At 38.2% G+C, this 17151-nt stretch overlaps 1 protein-coding gene across 3 annotated transcripts in view; it reads left to right on the top strand.

The window, feature by feature from the left end:
* CNTNAP5 (contactin associated protein family member 5) overlaps positions 1 to 17151 on the top strand; it is a 792545-nt gene that overhangs the window by 458475 nt on the left and 316919 nt on the right. For all 3 annotated transcript variants that reach the window (XM_041739874.1, XM_041739876.1, XM_041739875.1), the window contains exon 11: positions 11250 to 11356. In XM_041739874.1, coding sequence (XP_041595808.1) covers positions 11250 to 11356 — 107 coding nt within the window. The remainder of the gene's footprint in view (positions 1 to 11249; positions 11357 to 17151) is intronic.

The following is a 17151-nucleotide window of genomic DNA, read 5'->3' as shown; positions in this document are numbered from 1 at the left end:
CAGGCCAGCCCTGAGTCATAGTAGAGTCCCCACGCTCAAAAATGAGAGCCTCTGGTAGAGCCATGAATTCTCCAGTCCTTAAACAACAGCTCAAATTCAATATGAAATGACCTTTAAATTGAAAAATTAAATAACCTTATAAACATGCCCAAATTGATCAGCATCCCATATAATCCAGGCCCTGCTGGTGTCTGGTCTATCCCCACTCTTTGTAGATTCTGGGGGCCATGACAGTGACTGTAGCAGCCAGGGCCAGCCTGGCCAGCACCAGCATCCACAGGAAAATAAGACATTGGAAGAGTCTGGATAATAAAACCTGAAAGAAGATTGATGAACCCAATCATAACCTGTGTCCTTCTTGTCTTGTATCTGAGAGGTTTTCCTTTTTTCTTGTTTCATCAATGATTTTTTTTATTCTGCCAAATAAAACTATAGACTATTTATAAAAGAAAAAAGCAATATTTGAACATCAAATTAAATATTTCTAAACTTTGTCTATGAAAACAATGAGGCATTTTGACCGAGTGGTCACTCATTGTAGTTGTGCCTTAGCCTCAGGACTAATTTTATGTGGCTCTTCTAAATATTTCAAAGATCCTGATTCACATAGGTAAGTAGCTGCCAACTGATACAGGTTTCGAATGCCTTTCCCTAAAATAGCTGATATATTTCATGAAGATTTATCCAGAAGTGTTCAAGAGTAGGTACAATTTTTTTTTATTTCAAATTTGGGACCTGTATTCATTTCTTATAAATACAAAAGCCAGATAAATGCATAGTCAGTGCTATCATTTTCTATAATATGACAATTTTTTGGTGTCATGTTCATCCATTCACTTGTTCTTGCTCTGTTATTATACAGTGGAAAGAGCATGTGGCTAGCAGATGTTCTTGAGCTTGGCTGGGTTTAAATGGATTTAAGTGGGTTTAAGTGTAGCAGGGCCCTCCCTTCAGCTGCTCTACCTTCTGCGGCCTGAGCAGACCGGATGGCACCCAGCTGGTGCAGTGCAGCATCCTTTCTCATAGATAATACTTGTACATTCTTATTCCCAGAAATACAAAGGGAAGGCAGAAAAAGACTGACATCAGGGTCTCCAGGGTTAGCCTGGGCACAAAACTAGCAAATTGTGAGTGCAGTATATTAAAATCTGATATAGGGACACATGGGTAGCTCAATCATTGAGCGTCTGAGTTCAGCTCAGGTTGTGATCTCAGACTCCTGGGATCAAGCCCTGTGTCAGGCTCCAGCTCAGCAAAGAGTCTGCTTGAGATTCTCTCTCTCCCTCTCCCTCTGTCCCTCCCTGCACCGTCTCTCTTAAATAAATAAATAAAACCTTTAAAAAATTAAATCTCATACAAAGTACATTGGAAAACTCTATTTTAATTTAAAGCTAAAAGAATTAAAAACGTTTGCAAAAAGAACACGAGAACTAGAAAAGGGAAAAGAGAAATCTCCATAATTTGCAATCCTTCTGACCCATCTCTACAGGATGGTTCTTGAACTTGACCTCAACTAGATCCTTGGTATTCACTGCACTCTGAGGACCAGCAGCTCTGGCATGTTTAAGGAGCTTATTATAAATGCAGAATCTTGGTTTCTACCCTAGACCCACTGTGTCACATTTAAGAAAAAAAAAAAAATTGGAAGCAATGAGCCAGACAAGAGAATTATTCCCATTCATAGTGGGATATGAATGATGGTCTAAATTTTAAGAATAAGACCATTCTGGTAATCTGGAAAGTTCTATTGTTTGCATTTCCTGATTGACTTTAACAATTGAGATGTCATCTCAATTATATATGCTAAACAAAACCATTACACTGTGGGGCGCAGAAAATCATTTACCTTATTGATATGTAGTGGATAAACCCAGACCAAATTTCTTTCCCATAGTCCAGAACCTGTCTGTAAACGATGTGGTACGTTTCCATTCCAGTGAAGCACTTCTAGGCCATTGAGACAAATTAATTGATTAGGGAAATTCAATTCTGCCTTATTTGGTCAAAACGATCCGTATCAAGCTAGTAGGGAATTCTCTTCCCTTGTGATTTTTAAAAAACAGTATTTTGTTATTTGGAGAAGGAGACATGTATCTTCGTAATCAAATAGCAATGATTTGGTATTAGTTTCATGGTCTCAGCTTACTTCTCATATTAACAGCACGGGAATAGCGAAGGCTGATTTATTCTTCTTGAATCACAACATCTTCTGCTTTGAAGACGTGGCCTTTGAAGAGCACTGAGCAGCTCTTGGTCATAAACTTTAGGTTTGCCGATGTGTGGAGAGGACTGTTCCATTTTACCATCCAAAGCCGGGACAGGGAGGGGGAGTGGCTGCTGTGGGTGCTGGGCTCTGTCTGGAAGGCGGGCAGTGATTCTGGGATCCCTGATGTGCTCAGCACACTCCTTTGACCACCATTACTTTGTCCATTATCTGGGGATCTACTGGGCCACAATTGACAATTGGCTCCCTGCTGTGAACTAGACCCTTGGAAATTTAGGAAACTGACTTCTGACACTTTTCCTTTTATTCGCTTAATTCCTTAATGTCTGCATCTGCTGTAATTACAACAAATTTCAATTATAATGAAGATCCAACCGTGGGGGTAAAATGAGATTATGGTAATTGTTAGAATGGAGAGGCATAGAAATAGGTTTCAAAAGCTTTCAGAGAAGCTATCTGATCAAAATAAGATCAATGCAGTTGGCTGCTAATTAAAGCAAACAGACAAAGGAACACAACCTAGCTGATTTTTAATGTATGAGCTTCATTAAAAAGCTTACATTAGTCAGCTTGCATTTTGAGGACTATTGAAATGTTTTGTTCTTTTTGTCTCTAAGGAAAGCATATAGAAATTGAAGCTGACCTTCAACTGTATAAAGGAGGGATGAGAATTCTTAAAAAGGGAAGTAACTCAATGGAGCATAAATACATTCAGACTCATTTATAGGTAACCATTTATCTGAACATTTGGGAATTTCAGAGGCCCGCCAATGGATGTCCTATTCATTTCAATCTGTTATGGGGAATGAGGAAGAGGGAAATTTCATACTGAGGAAAAAAACATTTCTGTAGGTGTTTATAGAAATACACAGTGGGTTTTTTTTAGGCTGATCTAAACAGATGACTTCCTCTAGCTGTGTTCAGGTTGGGGATTTTTTGGGGATATGTGTGTTCATGTGCCTAACAGTGCACATGTTTAAATAACTGTAGTAGAAGGATGGGTACTCAGGGACACACAGTTAACCATTGTGCTGATTTTCTCAGACAAAAGACCCTTTTCTTTTAATTTTTCAAGAGACTTTAAAAATGTAACTGAGTCAATAGAGAGCCATAATCAATGTGATATTTGGAGCATATTACCAGTTGGGCTTTGTTCCAAGGAACAGAGAGGTCTCACTCACTGAATTTTATTTTCAGAGTTTACTGAAGGAGGTAGAAGATGTTCATTTAGACCTGGATTTGAGTGCCTGCTCTGCTCTAGAGGGTGACCTGGGAGCTCACTGAGCCTCAGTGGCTTTATGCAGAAAATAAGATCCATTCACCTGAACCTCTTCTCTTGTTCAGCTGGTCTCTACCTGTATTGAGAATATGTCTTGGGACACCCTCACTCATTCTTCTTAGAGACCATTTCTTAAGTGAATGAGGTCTCTTTGCTATTGTCTAATATCAAAATAAAATGTGAAATGTAAGCGCCTGTATAAGTTTATTTCCAGTTTCATTGTAAAAGCCATGACGAACCCAGAAATAAACAAAGAATGGGATGGTAACTTTTATTCCCACACTTAACCACTATTAGCAGATTACTAATTTGGGCTATTTCCTTCTAGACTTTATTTTCTCCTTATAACAATAAGGGCAGTAACAGTAGAAGCTACATATGATATTCTGCAATATGCTTTCTGTACTTAAAAGTATATTATACATGTAAAACTTTCCAGTATCCTTACGTATACACATATGGATTCATTTTAATTGCCTTATAATGCCATAGTATGGAGATGCCATCATTTTTTTACCATTCCCCAAATGGTGGACTATGGCTCCATTTTTTTAAGTTGTTAATAATAATTATAATTTTACATATGTCTTTTTAAAAAGATTGTATTTATTTATTTATTTATTTATTTATTTATTTATTTGAGAGAGAGAGCGAGAGAGCACACGCATTTGCATGCTTGTGTGTGAGTAGGGAAGTGGCAGAGGGAGAGAGAGAATTCTAAGCCGACTCCACACTGAGCAAGAAGCCTTGGCACAGGACTCAATCCCAGGACCCTGAGCCAAAATCAAGAGTTGGATGCTTAACCAACTGAGCCACCTAGGCACCCCAATAATCATACATATATTTTTGTGCACATAAAGTATTTGGGGGGCATTATCTCAAGTGGAATTGCTAAGTCAAAGTACGTATATAAGCTAAATTTTGGAAATGCGTTAGTGGTAAATGGCTTCCCAAGTTACAGGAACAGCAAGGAGTGTAACAGGGCAATACTAACAAAGGCCATAGAGGAGCAATGTGTAAAATAAGAGAAAATACTCATAAAACATAAAGAAAATAAAAAGAACAACTATCCAATATTTTAAAAATAATACAAATTAAAGGAGATAATGCCTTTTTTCCCTGACACTGGAAAATTAAGACAAATAAAATAAAATCCAAGGCTGTCTAGTTTTGAAGAGACAGATTCACTTCCCTATTGTTTAGGGGAGATTAGGGCATTTGGGAGGAGAATTTGGTTAATAGATTGAACCTAAAATCTGTTGTTTTCAACCAAAAAGTACTCACTAAGGTGACAGAGACACAGAGAAGCAGGGGAACTAGAGACAGAATTCAGAGGTCAGCAAAAAGAAGTTGTTCTCAGGGTGAAGCTCAGGGGTGCTGTGCAGAGCCTGTGGACGACGGGCATGGTGCTCTCCCATAAAGTGGGTTAGGGAGGTAAGATTTAATACCTAAATAATCAACCAGCACAGGTGTGATGAATGTGGTATGCACAAAGGAGGATTTTGTAAGGTTATTTTTGTTTCCGAGTGATACTGAAATTCTTAAAGTTACAAATTCAAATTTTTTTTAAAGTTTTCTTTTTTACTTTTAAAAAATTCAGATTCTAAAATTATATTCTACTTAGAAGTCTAGCAAGTATTAGCACGCAGGTCTAAAAACTCTTCGAAAAATCCCATTTATGGATTTAGTTACTTAAATACCTTCCAATATATTAACTACATTTATAATATGATTTATTGCCTTTCTAAGTTGTGCAATTTACTGCATTAAAAGATAGAATGCCATGGATATTTCTAAAAGTTAAGTATACAGAAAATGAACATTTAATTTTGGTGAATTTAATTTATATTAGATGTTCTACTAAGGAAGATTTTTAAGGTCTAAATCAGTTATTCTATACTTTTTAAATTGGAGTTTACAAGGCTTATATTACATAAGCCAAATTCCCTTAAAAATTACAAATACTAAAGAACTATTATTTTTTTTCAGTTTTATTACAATCTTTCTACAAGAGAAAAGACCCATCTCACGTCAATTCAAAGACTCATTCTTGGAAGGAGCCATTTTGAGGACCAGTTTTTAGGGGCCTTTTAAAGATATCCCTTCTTAGACTGAATTCTTAAAAAATGAAGTAATTATAATTAGACTCCTTGACTTGTTGCAAGACTGTTTAAGTTAGGTTCATTTTAAGGTTGACCATCGACCGACATTGGTCTTAATCCTATTAAACTCCATTATAAATATGCTGCGGCATTTTATCAAAGTCAAGAACACTAGTTTCTTCCCAGGAAGACACAGATCACATCATACAGACATTTCTGGCTGAGATCAGCTTTGGGACCATTTTTTTCTCTTTCAGTACCTTACTCCTTCTTAACTCCCAAATATTAATACTAAGGTTTTGATTATCATAAACTTTTGCTACTGAATTCAGAAATTTTTAAATTAAAAATGTCATGTCTAAAGAAGATATTTATTATCCTGAATGATGGAGATATGAGCATAATCCTTGTTGATGCCAGCGGAGCATCCTGAGTGCTGTGTATGTATGGGTGCTCAGTCAAGCCCATAGCCCTGCATTCAAGGCTAAATTTGGATCCTAAATTTACTTTCCATTTTGCTTAATAGACCTTGCTGGGCTTTTGCATTTTTCTCTATTTGTAAGATTATACAATTAAGAAGTTTATTTTAATATTATGCCATAGCTTTGTCTTACTTGTGATAACTTAAATGTCCTTTCTACAGAAAGCATGCAGAGACTAGAAGCAATCACATTAACTCATGAAATGTAGAGGAAGTCTCTGTCATCTGAAAAAAAAAAAAATCAAAGTAAGAACAGGGACAGGGGCTAGCTTAGTAGTAGCTGTATTTTAAGAATTTCTTATTATTTTAAGAATTCAACACTTTGGTTATGAAAAGGATTCAAAAAAGAATCAAAACCACCTTTCCCTATTCTTCATCACCGAATTTATAGAATTTGTAGAATGAATTATATATCGTTAAGCTAATTATATGATAAATATATCCTTTATTCTCTAGTTCAGGTTTGTTTATTGCCAGTTAACCCCTTTGTCACTATCATCAAGGCCTCTCTACCTACCAAAAGTATCTTTAAAAACTCTAACCTCACAGGTCCAAGTTTGCTAATGAGTTTCTCGAATCAGTGGGCAACTATGTGAGGCTCCTCTCCCTCCCATTCTTTGCCGAAATGGTGCTTTAATGCACGCTGGGAGTTTATTTTTAAGGAGGTGGATCATCTGGCATTTGGTAGATAGAGGATGCATGGTCATTGAGAATACAGGCTTCAGTGACAAGTAGCATAGCTCATGTGTCTGGCTCTGTCACTTCACACTTGGGCAAGTTATTTATCCTCATCTTGTCTTACTTTCTTCATTTATTAAACAGGGGAAATAATACCATTAAAACAACATCTCAGATATGGTTGTGAGCACATGTTAAAGTTTCATTTCAAGATTATTTCTAAGAGGAAAGTTTCCGAGAAGGCAAACCTAGATTGACTCTTGGTGGATGTATTTTATAGATTAGCCATGAAAACAATGTTTGGTTAAATGTCATTAGGATAGTTAAAAGGCTGGTTAAAGGTAATTGCATTTTATGCTATACGGCAAAAAGGTGACAATAACCAATGTGAATAAGTGTCTTGATCTTGCTGAAGGCTGTCTTTGCTAGACAGTGTGCACCTAGAGAAAGCACATCCATCCAGATTCAGTCTGATATGAAATATCATTAAAGGGCACCTGGGTGGTTTGGATGGTTGGGCATCTGCCTTCAGCTCAGGTCATGATCCTGGGGTCCTGGGATTGAGTCCCGTATCAGGTTCCCAGCTCAGCAGGGACTCTTTTTCTCTGCCCCTCTCCCCTGCTTGTGCTCCCTCCCTCTCTCTCTCTCTCTCTCTCTCTCTCTCTCTCTCTCTCTCTCATGCTAGCTCTCTCTTTCAAATAAAAAAGTAAATAAATTAAAATCTTAAAAAAAATAAAATAAAAAAGAACTATCGTTAGAATTTTAGGAGATAGGAATTCAGAGTACTTATCTCCTAACAATTTGAAGTGAGGGCCTTACCCCTAAGATTGTGACAGCGCTCACCTTTAATGGGCCTTTCTTACTTTTCTGTACCTCTGTTCTCTTTCTGGGTCATGCCTTCAGTGCGCAATTTATGGCAAGTAGGGAGAAAAAGAAACAAAACACCAGTTTAATAAACTGATTAAAGAATATGGAAATTATACTCATAAAACCGTCCTTGTTAAATAAGCAAATTGGGGTTATGCATCTTTTATTTTGAGTGTCAGCTTTACAGATGAGGTTTTCTAATCATAGTCTGTGTTGAACCAAAATGAACCAAGCTAGAAGCATCCATTCATTTTTTTCTTCTTGTTCTAGACATATTAGATTTTCTTTTAGCAAAGTACTCTTTCTTTCAGAAGTATATTATATTTTTTAAAGTGACCATAAGCAATGTATTTCTCTCCTACACTTTCTTGGTAAATTGAGTTTATTAACCCTGCAAAACAAAGTCTATGTGAGGCTTATAAAAGATGTGTTCAGAGTGTCTAGATATCTCTTATTGTTTTCCCCAAGGCCCCTCCTACTACATGCCCAAATGAATTTGTCAATCTTGAGTTTTAAAATATTTGAAAGTGTTGAATAGAGGGGAAAACGTGTGCTTTCACTTCTTTTTGCATTTACAGGATGGCTGTTTTATAAAAAGTTAAGATTCCTGCCTTGAACTAGCCTGAATGGAATGGGGGTTTTTCTAGATCTTGGGTTATCTCACAACATGTGATACAGAGGAAAACAGGCAGTCCTCAGAAAGTTCAGGGGTGCAACCAAATCTCGGAACAATAGGAACCAGCCCCACAAGTACTGTCAGCACTCTCCACCTGTCTTTTCTGCTGCATTCTGTACTCCAGTATTCATATTCTCTCTCTCTCTCTCTCTCTCTCTCTTTCTGTACACTGCACACAAACTTTCTTCTTGTGGCTGAAAACATGGCCCCTGAGAACTTCTGAATTTTCTATTTTATAGCTTCAGCCATTAAAAAGAGGTGGCCTGAACCTTCTTGGTACTGAAATCAAGAGAACCATAGGATTAAATGCCTACAGACCTGGCTTTGCTCAAATTTCCATCTTTATTTTCTTTTAAAATTTATTTATTTATTTACTTGAGAGAGGGAGTGAGGCGGGGAGTGTTGGGGAGAGGAAGAGAGAGTCTACAGGGAAGCAGACTTCCCTCTAAGTGCAGATCCTGACACGGGTGGGGTTTGATCTCACGACCCTGAAATCATGACCTGATCTAAAACCAAGAGCCAGAGGCTTAACCAACTGAACCACTCAGGTGTTCCTCGGGTTTCTATCTTTAAAGCAATTAATTTTATGTTGGAGGAGGAAGGGGAGCAAATAATAGTATAATTTACCAAGTATGGAGTGTGTGTGAGTGTGTGCATGAGTGTATGTGTGGGGGTGTATTTGGCATTGGAGGAGGGGGAGTAGAATGGAGTTGGATGGGGGGATGGGGGTAAAGACAGGCCTTGAAAGTTCCAGAGGGGAAAACTATGGAGAAAATGCACTGCAGGATCAGCATAATTCAGAAGCAGGCAGATGCCGGGATGTAAGGGAAGAAAGATGTAGGGCGAATGGGTTTTCATGAGCTTGCCCCTCAGGCTCTCAGTCAGGGCACACCTTGAGGCAGAGGTCCTCACTTGGATAGGACACTGTCCTGTCCATCAGAGGACACTGATGCTTCAACTTTCTATAACTCCTCACAGCACAAGGTTAGTGGGGGCAGGGAGGTCTAGCTCAGTGATGAACCTGTTTCTTTCCCTTTCTGCCAAGATCAGGAGCTGGGAATGGGAATCAAAAGGAACGATAAAATCTGGAGTAAGGAAGAGGACCCCTTGTTTTTGTTTATGTGTTGATCAGTTGGTTTCTGTGAACATGTTCCGTAGAAATTTACTGGTTCCTTTCTTTCCCCTTCTATTCCTTAAGCCATAGTTGGATACCATGGAGTTACCAATATGCTTTTCCCAAACATAAGCCCTGTCAGCACAATTGCATGTTTGCTGTGCTGAGTGGAAAATTTCTAATAATATGTCTGAACATATGCAGGAATATTAGTTTCTGGGCTTTGAAACAATCATTGCTGGAGGGTTTCCTACCTATATAGGGCATTTATGATAAATCATATTACTTTTGCTTGGCTCACATTCTCAGAGGCTACACAATGAACCCTTTTATTGTATTAGACTACTTCTATAGCTTCATTGCTCACACCTTCTCCCCTTTTAAATCTGTGGGATTTTTTTCCCTTTAAATATTTTTTTCAAGAATTCCAGGATTTATCACTGCTTTTGGTCTTAATTTTATTCATTACAAGTATTGAGCACTCACCAGGTTATTTCTTGGTAACAATAGTGCCTGCTGTGTAGATTTTTTTTTTTCACTGCTGTGTAGATTTTTAAAAATATTTTATTTACTTATTCATGAGAGACATGGAAAGAGAGGCAGAAACATAGGCAGAGGGAGAATTAGGCTCCCTGCAAGGAGCCTGATGAAGGATTCGATCCTCCCCAGGATCACAACTGAGCCAAAGGCAGACACTCAACCACTGAGCCACCAGGTGCTCCTGGGATTTTAAATCACATATGTAGGGAGTGAAGAGAATTGTCCAAAGCCAATGGCTGAGCTGGGATTTGAATTCAGATATAAGTGACTCTGATGCCCATGATCTTTGTCCAGAAGATAGGAACATTGCCTCTAATCCCATTACCTCAAGTAACGCATGACATCTGTCCTTCCCATCAGTGTTTGGTTTGCTTTGTCGTGGCCATACCTCATATCTTGAATTTTCATTTAATCCAGTCTCAGTCTGTTATAATCCTTTTTGCTAACCATTTGTGGTAGCTGTATGATAACCCATTAATTTTATGTATTACAACGTCCTCAAGAAATTTTCCAGTGTTGGACATTTATATTGATTCATCATGACTTCCTTGTGAATGATGATAATTAGCACACATAGTTTTTATATTTTGAAATGTATGCTTAAGATGGAGCCATTTGAGTGTGATTGTGAGGTCAAATTCTATGAATGCTTGAGAGCATTCTTAACACGTGTGGTGAAAATATTTTTCAGAATAGTTATACTGTTTTCATTGTAAGTAGTAGAGGCCTCATTTTAAGGGTGGGCTGGCATTTTGTGAAATGACAGAATTTCCCTGCAGGTTAAATGATTAGGTACCATGTTTCCAGATTTTGTGTGTAGTTTAAAATAGATTCCTGGCCATCACCCAAAAGAGAGTCGTGAGGACAGTGACCTCCATTATCTGCTCCTTTCCCCATCCCTTTAAAAGTGCAGAACCTTTCAAAAATGTAAAAATCATGATCTTTGTACAGTTTATTCTATAGTAAATGAAAAAATCTTATGAATTCTGACCACTTCAAATTAACTTTAAGTCAATGGCAATTTGCCCCAATGTTGAAATGCCCAACGTCATCACCTAAATCAGCTCCGAGCCTTCATGACACATAGTGTTAGATGTACCTACCTCTGTGGTGAAGCCCAGAATTATTTTGCTGTTGCTCAAGTCTGACTTATATACATACAGACATACAGCAGACCAATTTCTACTATCAATTCATGCAGTTGGATATTAATTTTTTTTTATTTTTTTCCCCGTCATTTCAACTGAGTTGGTTTATTTTGTTTGCTTTTGGTTTAATCTTCCATTAGGTGTTTGCCGAACTACTGTGAACACGGAGGATTCTGCTCACAGTCCTGGACCACCTTCTACTGTAACTGCAGTAACACGGGCTACACTGGTGCCACCTGCCACAACTGTGAGTAGTCACAATTTACCCACAGACTGGGCAAACATCCAGGAATACCAGTGTTAACTTCAGGAGGCGTTCAACACTGGGTGGACACTTTTTGTTCATTCGTTCAACATGTGTTTCTCAAAAGGCGGCTACATATGCCCAGCACTGTGGTGGCCCTTTGGGATAGATAGACGGATACAATCCATAGCCTCATGGAGTTTATTGCCTGTCAGGAACACAGATAAGAAATAGAATAAGTATTGGAGGCAGAAGTGAAACAATGTCCTTTGGTCGACAAAAGAGAGCTATTGAGTCAAATACATGGTCTAGATGGGCTCAGTTGTGCTGCTGTAATAAATAACATCTCAGGGGCCTTAAATAACCAGTGGTTGTGTCATGCCTGTGTTATATGCTCATCTCACATTGGCAGAGACTCCTCTTCCATTGTGTCTTCATTCTGTGATGCTGACAGAGGCTCCATCATCCAGGTTGCCATGGCAGAGACAAGCACAAGGAAGCGTGTATTCACTGTTGAAAGTGTCTGCCTGGAAGTGGCAAATATTATCTCCATTCACATTCTGTTAGCCAAATAGTGTCACAAGGACATGCCTGAATTCAAGAGGAGAGGAAGAACACTCTTGCCATGGGATCAAAGAGAATGGAACCAGCATATAGGGATTAAGTGCAGATGACTACATGCCAATGTTAAGGAGGCTTTATGTAGAAGCCCTGGGTTGGTCTTTGTAGGAATGTGGCAGAAAAAGAAAAGCAAAAGAAAATTGAATTTCTCAGTGGTTGCATATGGATGGAGGGTACTGAAAATGAGAATCAGGAAGAGAGGAAGCCAGGAATGAGGCAGGCTGGAGCACACAAGGAGTAAGAGGTGATGAGTAAAAAATAAATGAATATTATGAGCCCTGATTACTATAGTTTTATAGTCTCTATGGGGTCACCAAACAAAAACACATGACAAAATAGAGGTTTTCCATTTAGGGAATTGTGTGTCAAACTGCATGAAATGAACTCTAAGTATAATTTAGAAAGACATAATCTGATGGTGCTGGCTCTAGTTGTAAGAGATTTCATTGAAAATGTGAGCTAAGAAATTGACTTAAAAGGTAGACAGGTAGGAGAAGGACCTGCTAGAAAAAAAATGTAAGAACCAAACCAATGAGTTGTTGAGGACTACAGTGAGGTCCACCTGGGGCTGACCTTCCCAGGGTTTTTTAAATTCCTACTGTTGCTTGGGATGACATGTATTTGGAAAATGAATGGGAGATGCCAGCAGGGCTAAGATCAGACTGTGATCCAGGGTGGACATTGTCTACACTCTCATCTCTGAAGAGCTCTCAGTCCTTCTATGGGCCTTTCTGTGCCTTGCAAGGTAGTATTCACCAGTGATACCAACAGAGGTGTCTAATCCAGAGAAGACATAGCCCAAAGGTCATTACTATTGTTGGTTGCCTGTGGAAAAGAAAAACACCACCTGGCTATCTAATCTAATCTAATCTAATCTACTCTATCATTCAAATTTTTCTATTCAGAAATTTGGAACGGTGAAGCGGAATGCCAGACTAAAAGAGATTAGATTTGGATTTTACCTTGCTATTATACTTGAATAAATTTATGATTGTATCACTCCAGAGATCAATTCCATTACAGAACCTATAAGGAAATCTAATGAAATCTTGTGGGCTAAAATTACATGTTTTGTTTAAGATTCCCAGTAAATACCAATCTATGTGTTGAACCTTGTTCCAGAAATATCATCCTTAAATAGACCTGAACAATGTACACCTGCACAGAAACATTGCATGATACATACAGTACTGTCCAGATTGTCACGTCAGTGTTCTTATAAGAAGCAAACAGAATAGCCACTAATGTAATAGTGAGGACCTTGAAGGAGATTATGGCCAAATCACATGACAACATGCCTATGATTTTTCAAACTGATTCTGTTCAATTTCTCCTAAAGTAATTTAACACTATATTGAGGAGTTCATCTCTATGGATACTCTTCTCCTTTAATTTTCTCCATCCATCAGGATAAAAATAGAATATTTCCAGCTTTAAAAAAAAAGTGTGAAGTTGGAAATCAATGGAGGTGAGGTGCTGATTTTTAAAGGAACGCTGTCAAAGCTGATGAGCAGGAGACCCAACATGTGAGGTCTTAAAAAAAATACCATTCTGTTTTATAACACCTTCTGATTCCCCTTGCTGTGAAATTTCTCAGTGCCTATACTGTAGGTCACAACATTATTAAACTCTCTTTTCCCTTCTGCGCACCTAGCCTGGAGAAATCAGAGGTACTTGGGGGACTCTGAGGTCTGGCAAACATACCTGGTATACTTAGGTAATACAGGAATTTGTCTCCCTCTAACTCATTTCTCCCCTTCCCCAGTTAGATGAGGACCATTTTTTTTTTAAATCAGATTTGTAAATTGAGTGAATCCAAGGCATGCCTTCCTGCCTGCAAAATGCATATGCCCTTGATGTGGGGCATCAGAGATGAGAGCTGCCAAAATACAGAATACAACACGTAGGATATCCTTGAGTAGAACAAAACATACAAGTTCACAGCCTTAAAAAATAAAAAAAATAAAAATAAAAATAAATAAGTTTACAGCCTTACTCTTGTGGAAGTGGAAGTGTCCTTGATGTGTTGCGACATACTTCCTTGAAGCAATCATCCACAATCAGAACAGTAAATAACATCTTCAGATTTATAAGGCATTTATCATACTATTTAAGACTGATAATTTCTTTTTTTTAAGACTGATAATTTCTTGAATAGTCTTAGTCTTTTGTCTCTTCAAGCTTTTCAGGTTTTATTTATTTATTTGTATTTTTTTCATAATGGGTGCTTCCAAGTGAATGTGAATCAACAGTGTTCAGGATACATAGGATTAACTTTTTTCTGTCCAGCATTTGTGGGTAAGAGATGAGTCTGGGTGAGGGGGAGAGTGTGTTGGACTCTAAGAAATAGCAAAATAGGAATTCCCAAAGTCTCTAGGCATAGTGGGTTGCTGTTAAAAGTAGATATGTCATCATTCCATTTCAATTTTCCTTCCTCCCTGCCTGATGACACATGAAGAACTTGGGTGGACAAGTTACATTACTTTTCAAACACACTTCACTCAAAACCACCTGTTCAAGGAGGAGGTGGTAAGCATGTGGACAATTCCTACCCAGTCTGGCAGCCTTCTCACATAAAGAGGAGATGTGAGACTCTCACTTATCCCGTAAACTGTCACTGAACACCATTATGTCATGTCTGTAAGTTTTTTTGGTTATGAATTTTCTTCTCTATGTTGTATCCTATTCTCCAGAGGAATAGCTGAAGGTATATCAATGTTTGCTGTCTACATAAGTCCTTTCAACCCAACAAATGATCAGAGCCTTCAGACGATCAGAGATGGTTCTTGGTTTTATACAATGACCAACGTTAGAGGGTTGAGCAACAAAAGTCAGAATTCTAAGTATTTAGTCTATATCTTGGTCATGATATACCATAAGTCCAAGTTAATATTAAAAGAGGTTTTGATAATAGAATCTTAATGCATAGCTTATAATGTAAGGATAAAGTGAGATGGATATTATTATTTCCATTTTATAGATGAACACATTGAAGCCCAGAGAAGTTACACACCTTCCTCAAGTTCACATAACTAGTGGAGCTGGGACTTGAATGAGTGGAATCTGGCTACAGATAACTGTCTTATCTGCCAGACAGTTAAGCCCTGTATCTTTTTTTTTTTTTTGTAAGATATATTGATTTAGGGACACCTGGGTGGCTCAGCGGTTGGGCACCTGCCTTCGGCTCAGGTTGTGATCCTGGAGTCCGAGATCAAGTCCCACATCAGGCTCCCTGAGAGGAGCTTGCTTCTCTCTCTGCCTGTGTCTCTGCCTCTCTCTCTCAGTCTGTGTCTCTCATGAATAAATAAATATTAAAAAAAGATTCATTGATTTACTTTAGAGTGAGAACACCCGTGGGTGTGTGTCTGTGCCTTAGAGAGAGAGAGGGCCCACACACATGTGCACAAGCATGGGTGGGGGGATGGGTAGAGGGAGAGAATCTTCAAGTAGATTCTGTGCTCTGCCTGGAGCCCAATGTGGGGCTTGATCTCATACCCATGAGATCATGCCCTGAGCCGAAAACAGGAGTCTGCCACCCAACCAAATGAGCTCCCCACACATCCAAACCCCTGTATCTTGTTTCCTTTCTCAACCAGATAAGATATTTGCAAACCTCTCTATGGGAACTTAGTGATGAGACATCCATGACTTACTTCTTATTGCTTGAGGTACACTAAGCTATCATGATACTATAATTGAAAATGCAGTTCTAGGAGACCAAAAGATGAGGAAGTTTCTGTGTTCTTGAATAATCATGCAATCATCATGGAAGAAAGTAGGATGAATTAGCACTAGAAAGATAGCTATATAAAAGAAAGAAAGAAAGAGAGAAAGAAAGCAAGCTATAATAAAAATAAATATAAGAAATAGAGAGGCCTATTGAAAACAGCAGGTAGCCAAGAACCAAGACATGATGGTAAGAATATCTATGCTACATTTTGGAGCACTGCATATGTATCCCTGGCTCAAGAAAGGAAAAATAAATAGCTCTATGCATTCATTCCTGATGCCCAAGTGATATTCCCATGAAGCACTTTTCCCTAGGGGAAATCTGAGCTCACTTCTCATCATAGCCAAAGCTTTTTATGTGCTATTGCAACATCTATAAATACTACTTTAATGACTACATAATAAATAGTCTACTTAATGACTTTATTCAAACGTTTTCTTTCATTTTTTAAAGATTTTATTTATTTATTTGAGAGAAAGAATGAGCAAGAGTGAGAGAGAGAGAGAGAGAGAGAGAGAGCACAGTGAGGGGAGGGGCAGAGGCAGAGGGAGAAGCAGACTCTTCCACTGAGCCAGGAAGCCTGATGCAGGCTCTATCCCAGGACCCTGAGATAATGACCTGAGCCAAAGGCAGACTCTTTAACCAACTGAGTCACACAGGTGCTTCTTTCTTTCTTGTCTTTCTTTCTTTCTTTCTTTCTTTCTTTCTTTCTTTCTTTCTTTCTTTCTTTCTTTCTTTCTTTCTTTCTTTCTTTCTTTTTCTTTCTTCCTTTCTTCCTTTATTTCTCTTTCTTTCTCTTTCTTTCTCTTTCTTTCTCTCTTTCTTTCTTTCTTTCTTTCTTTCTTTCTTTCTTTCTTTTTTCCTTTCTTCCTTTCTTTCAGATTTTATTTATTTATTTGAGAGAGAGAGCATAAGCAAGGGGGGAGGCAGAGGGAGAAGCAGACTCTCCGCTGAGCAGGGAGCCCGATGCAGGATTCTATCCTGAACCAAATGCAGACACTCAATCAACTGAGCCACCCAGGTGTCCTATTCAAACATTGTCATCTACTTTTTTTTTTTTTTTTTTTTTTTTTTTTTGGTGGGGAGGCGACATGTGTTGTTTCCAAATATTTATTATTGTAACCAACACTGTAGTGGTCACCTTTGCACTTAAATAATCTTTAAATCCTTCATGCTCTATTGTTTTCTTAGAATGCCTTAGTAATGACATTACTGAGTCAAAGATGATGAATAGTGTTAAGGATCTTGGTTCACATTTTCAGCTTGCTTTTCTAAAAGTCTTGCCAGTTTGTTTTCTGGTCACTGTTTTCTGGTGTCTTCTTTTATCTTCTCTGCCACAATTGTTTAGTATAACTTATAAAACTGTTAGACATGCATTTTTACCAAAACATTTGTTTATTGAGATGAAAATTATTATTGACCCTCATGATGAGTTCCAGATGAAGAA

The sequence above is a fragment of the Vulpes lagopus genome, chromosome 24, assembly GCF_018345385.1.
Source record: "Vulpes lagopus strain Blue_001 chromosome 24, ASM1834538v1, whole genome shotgun sequence".
NCBI lineage: Eukaryota > Metazoa > Chordata > Mammalia > Carnivora > Canidae > Vulpes > Vulpes lagopus.
This window is presented reverse-complemented; position numbering and strand designations above follow the sequence as displayed.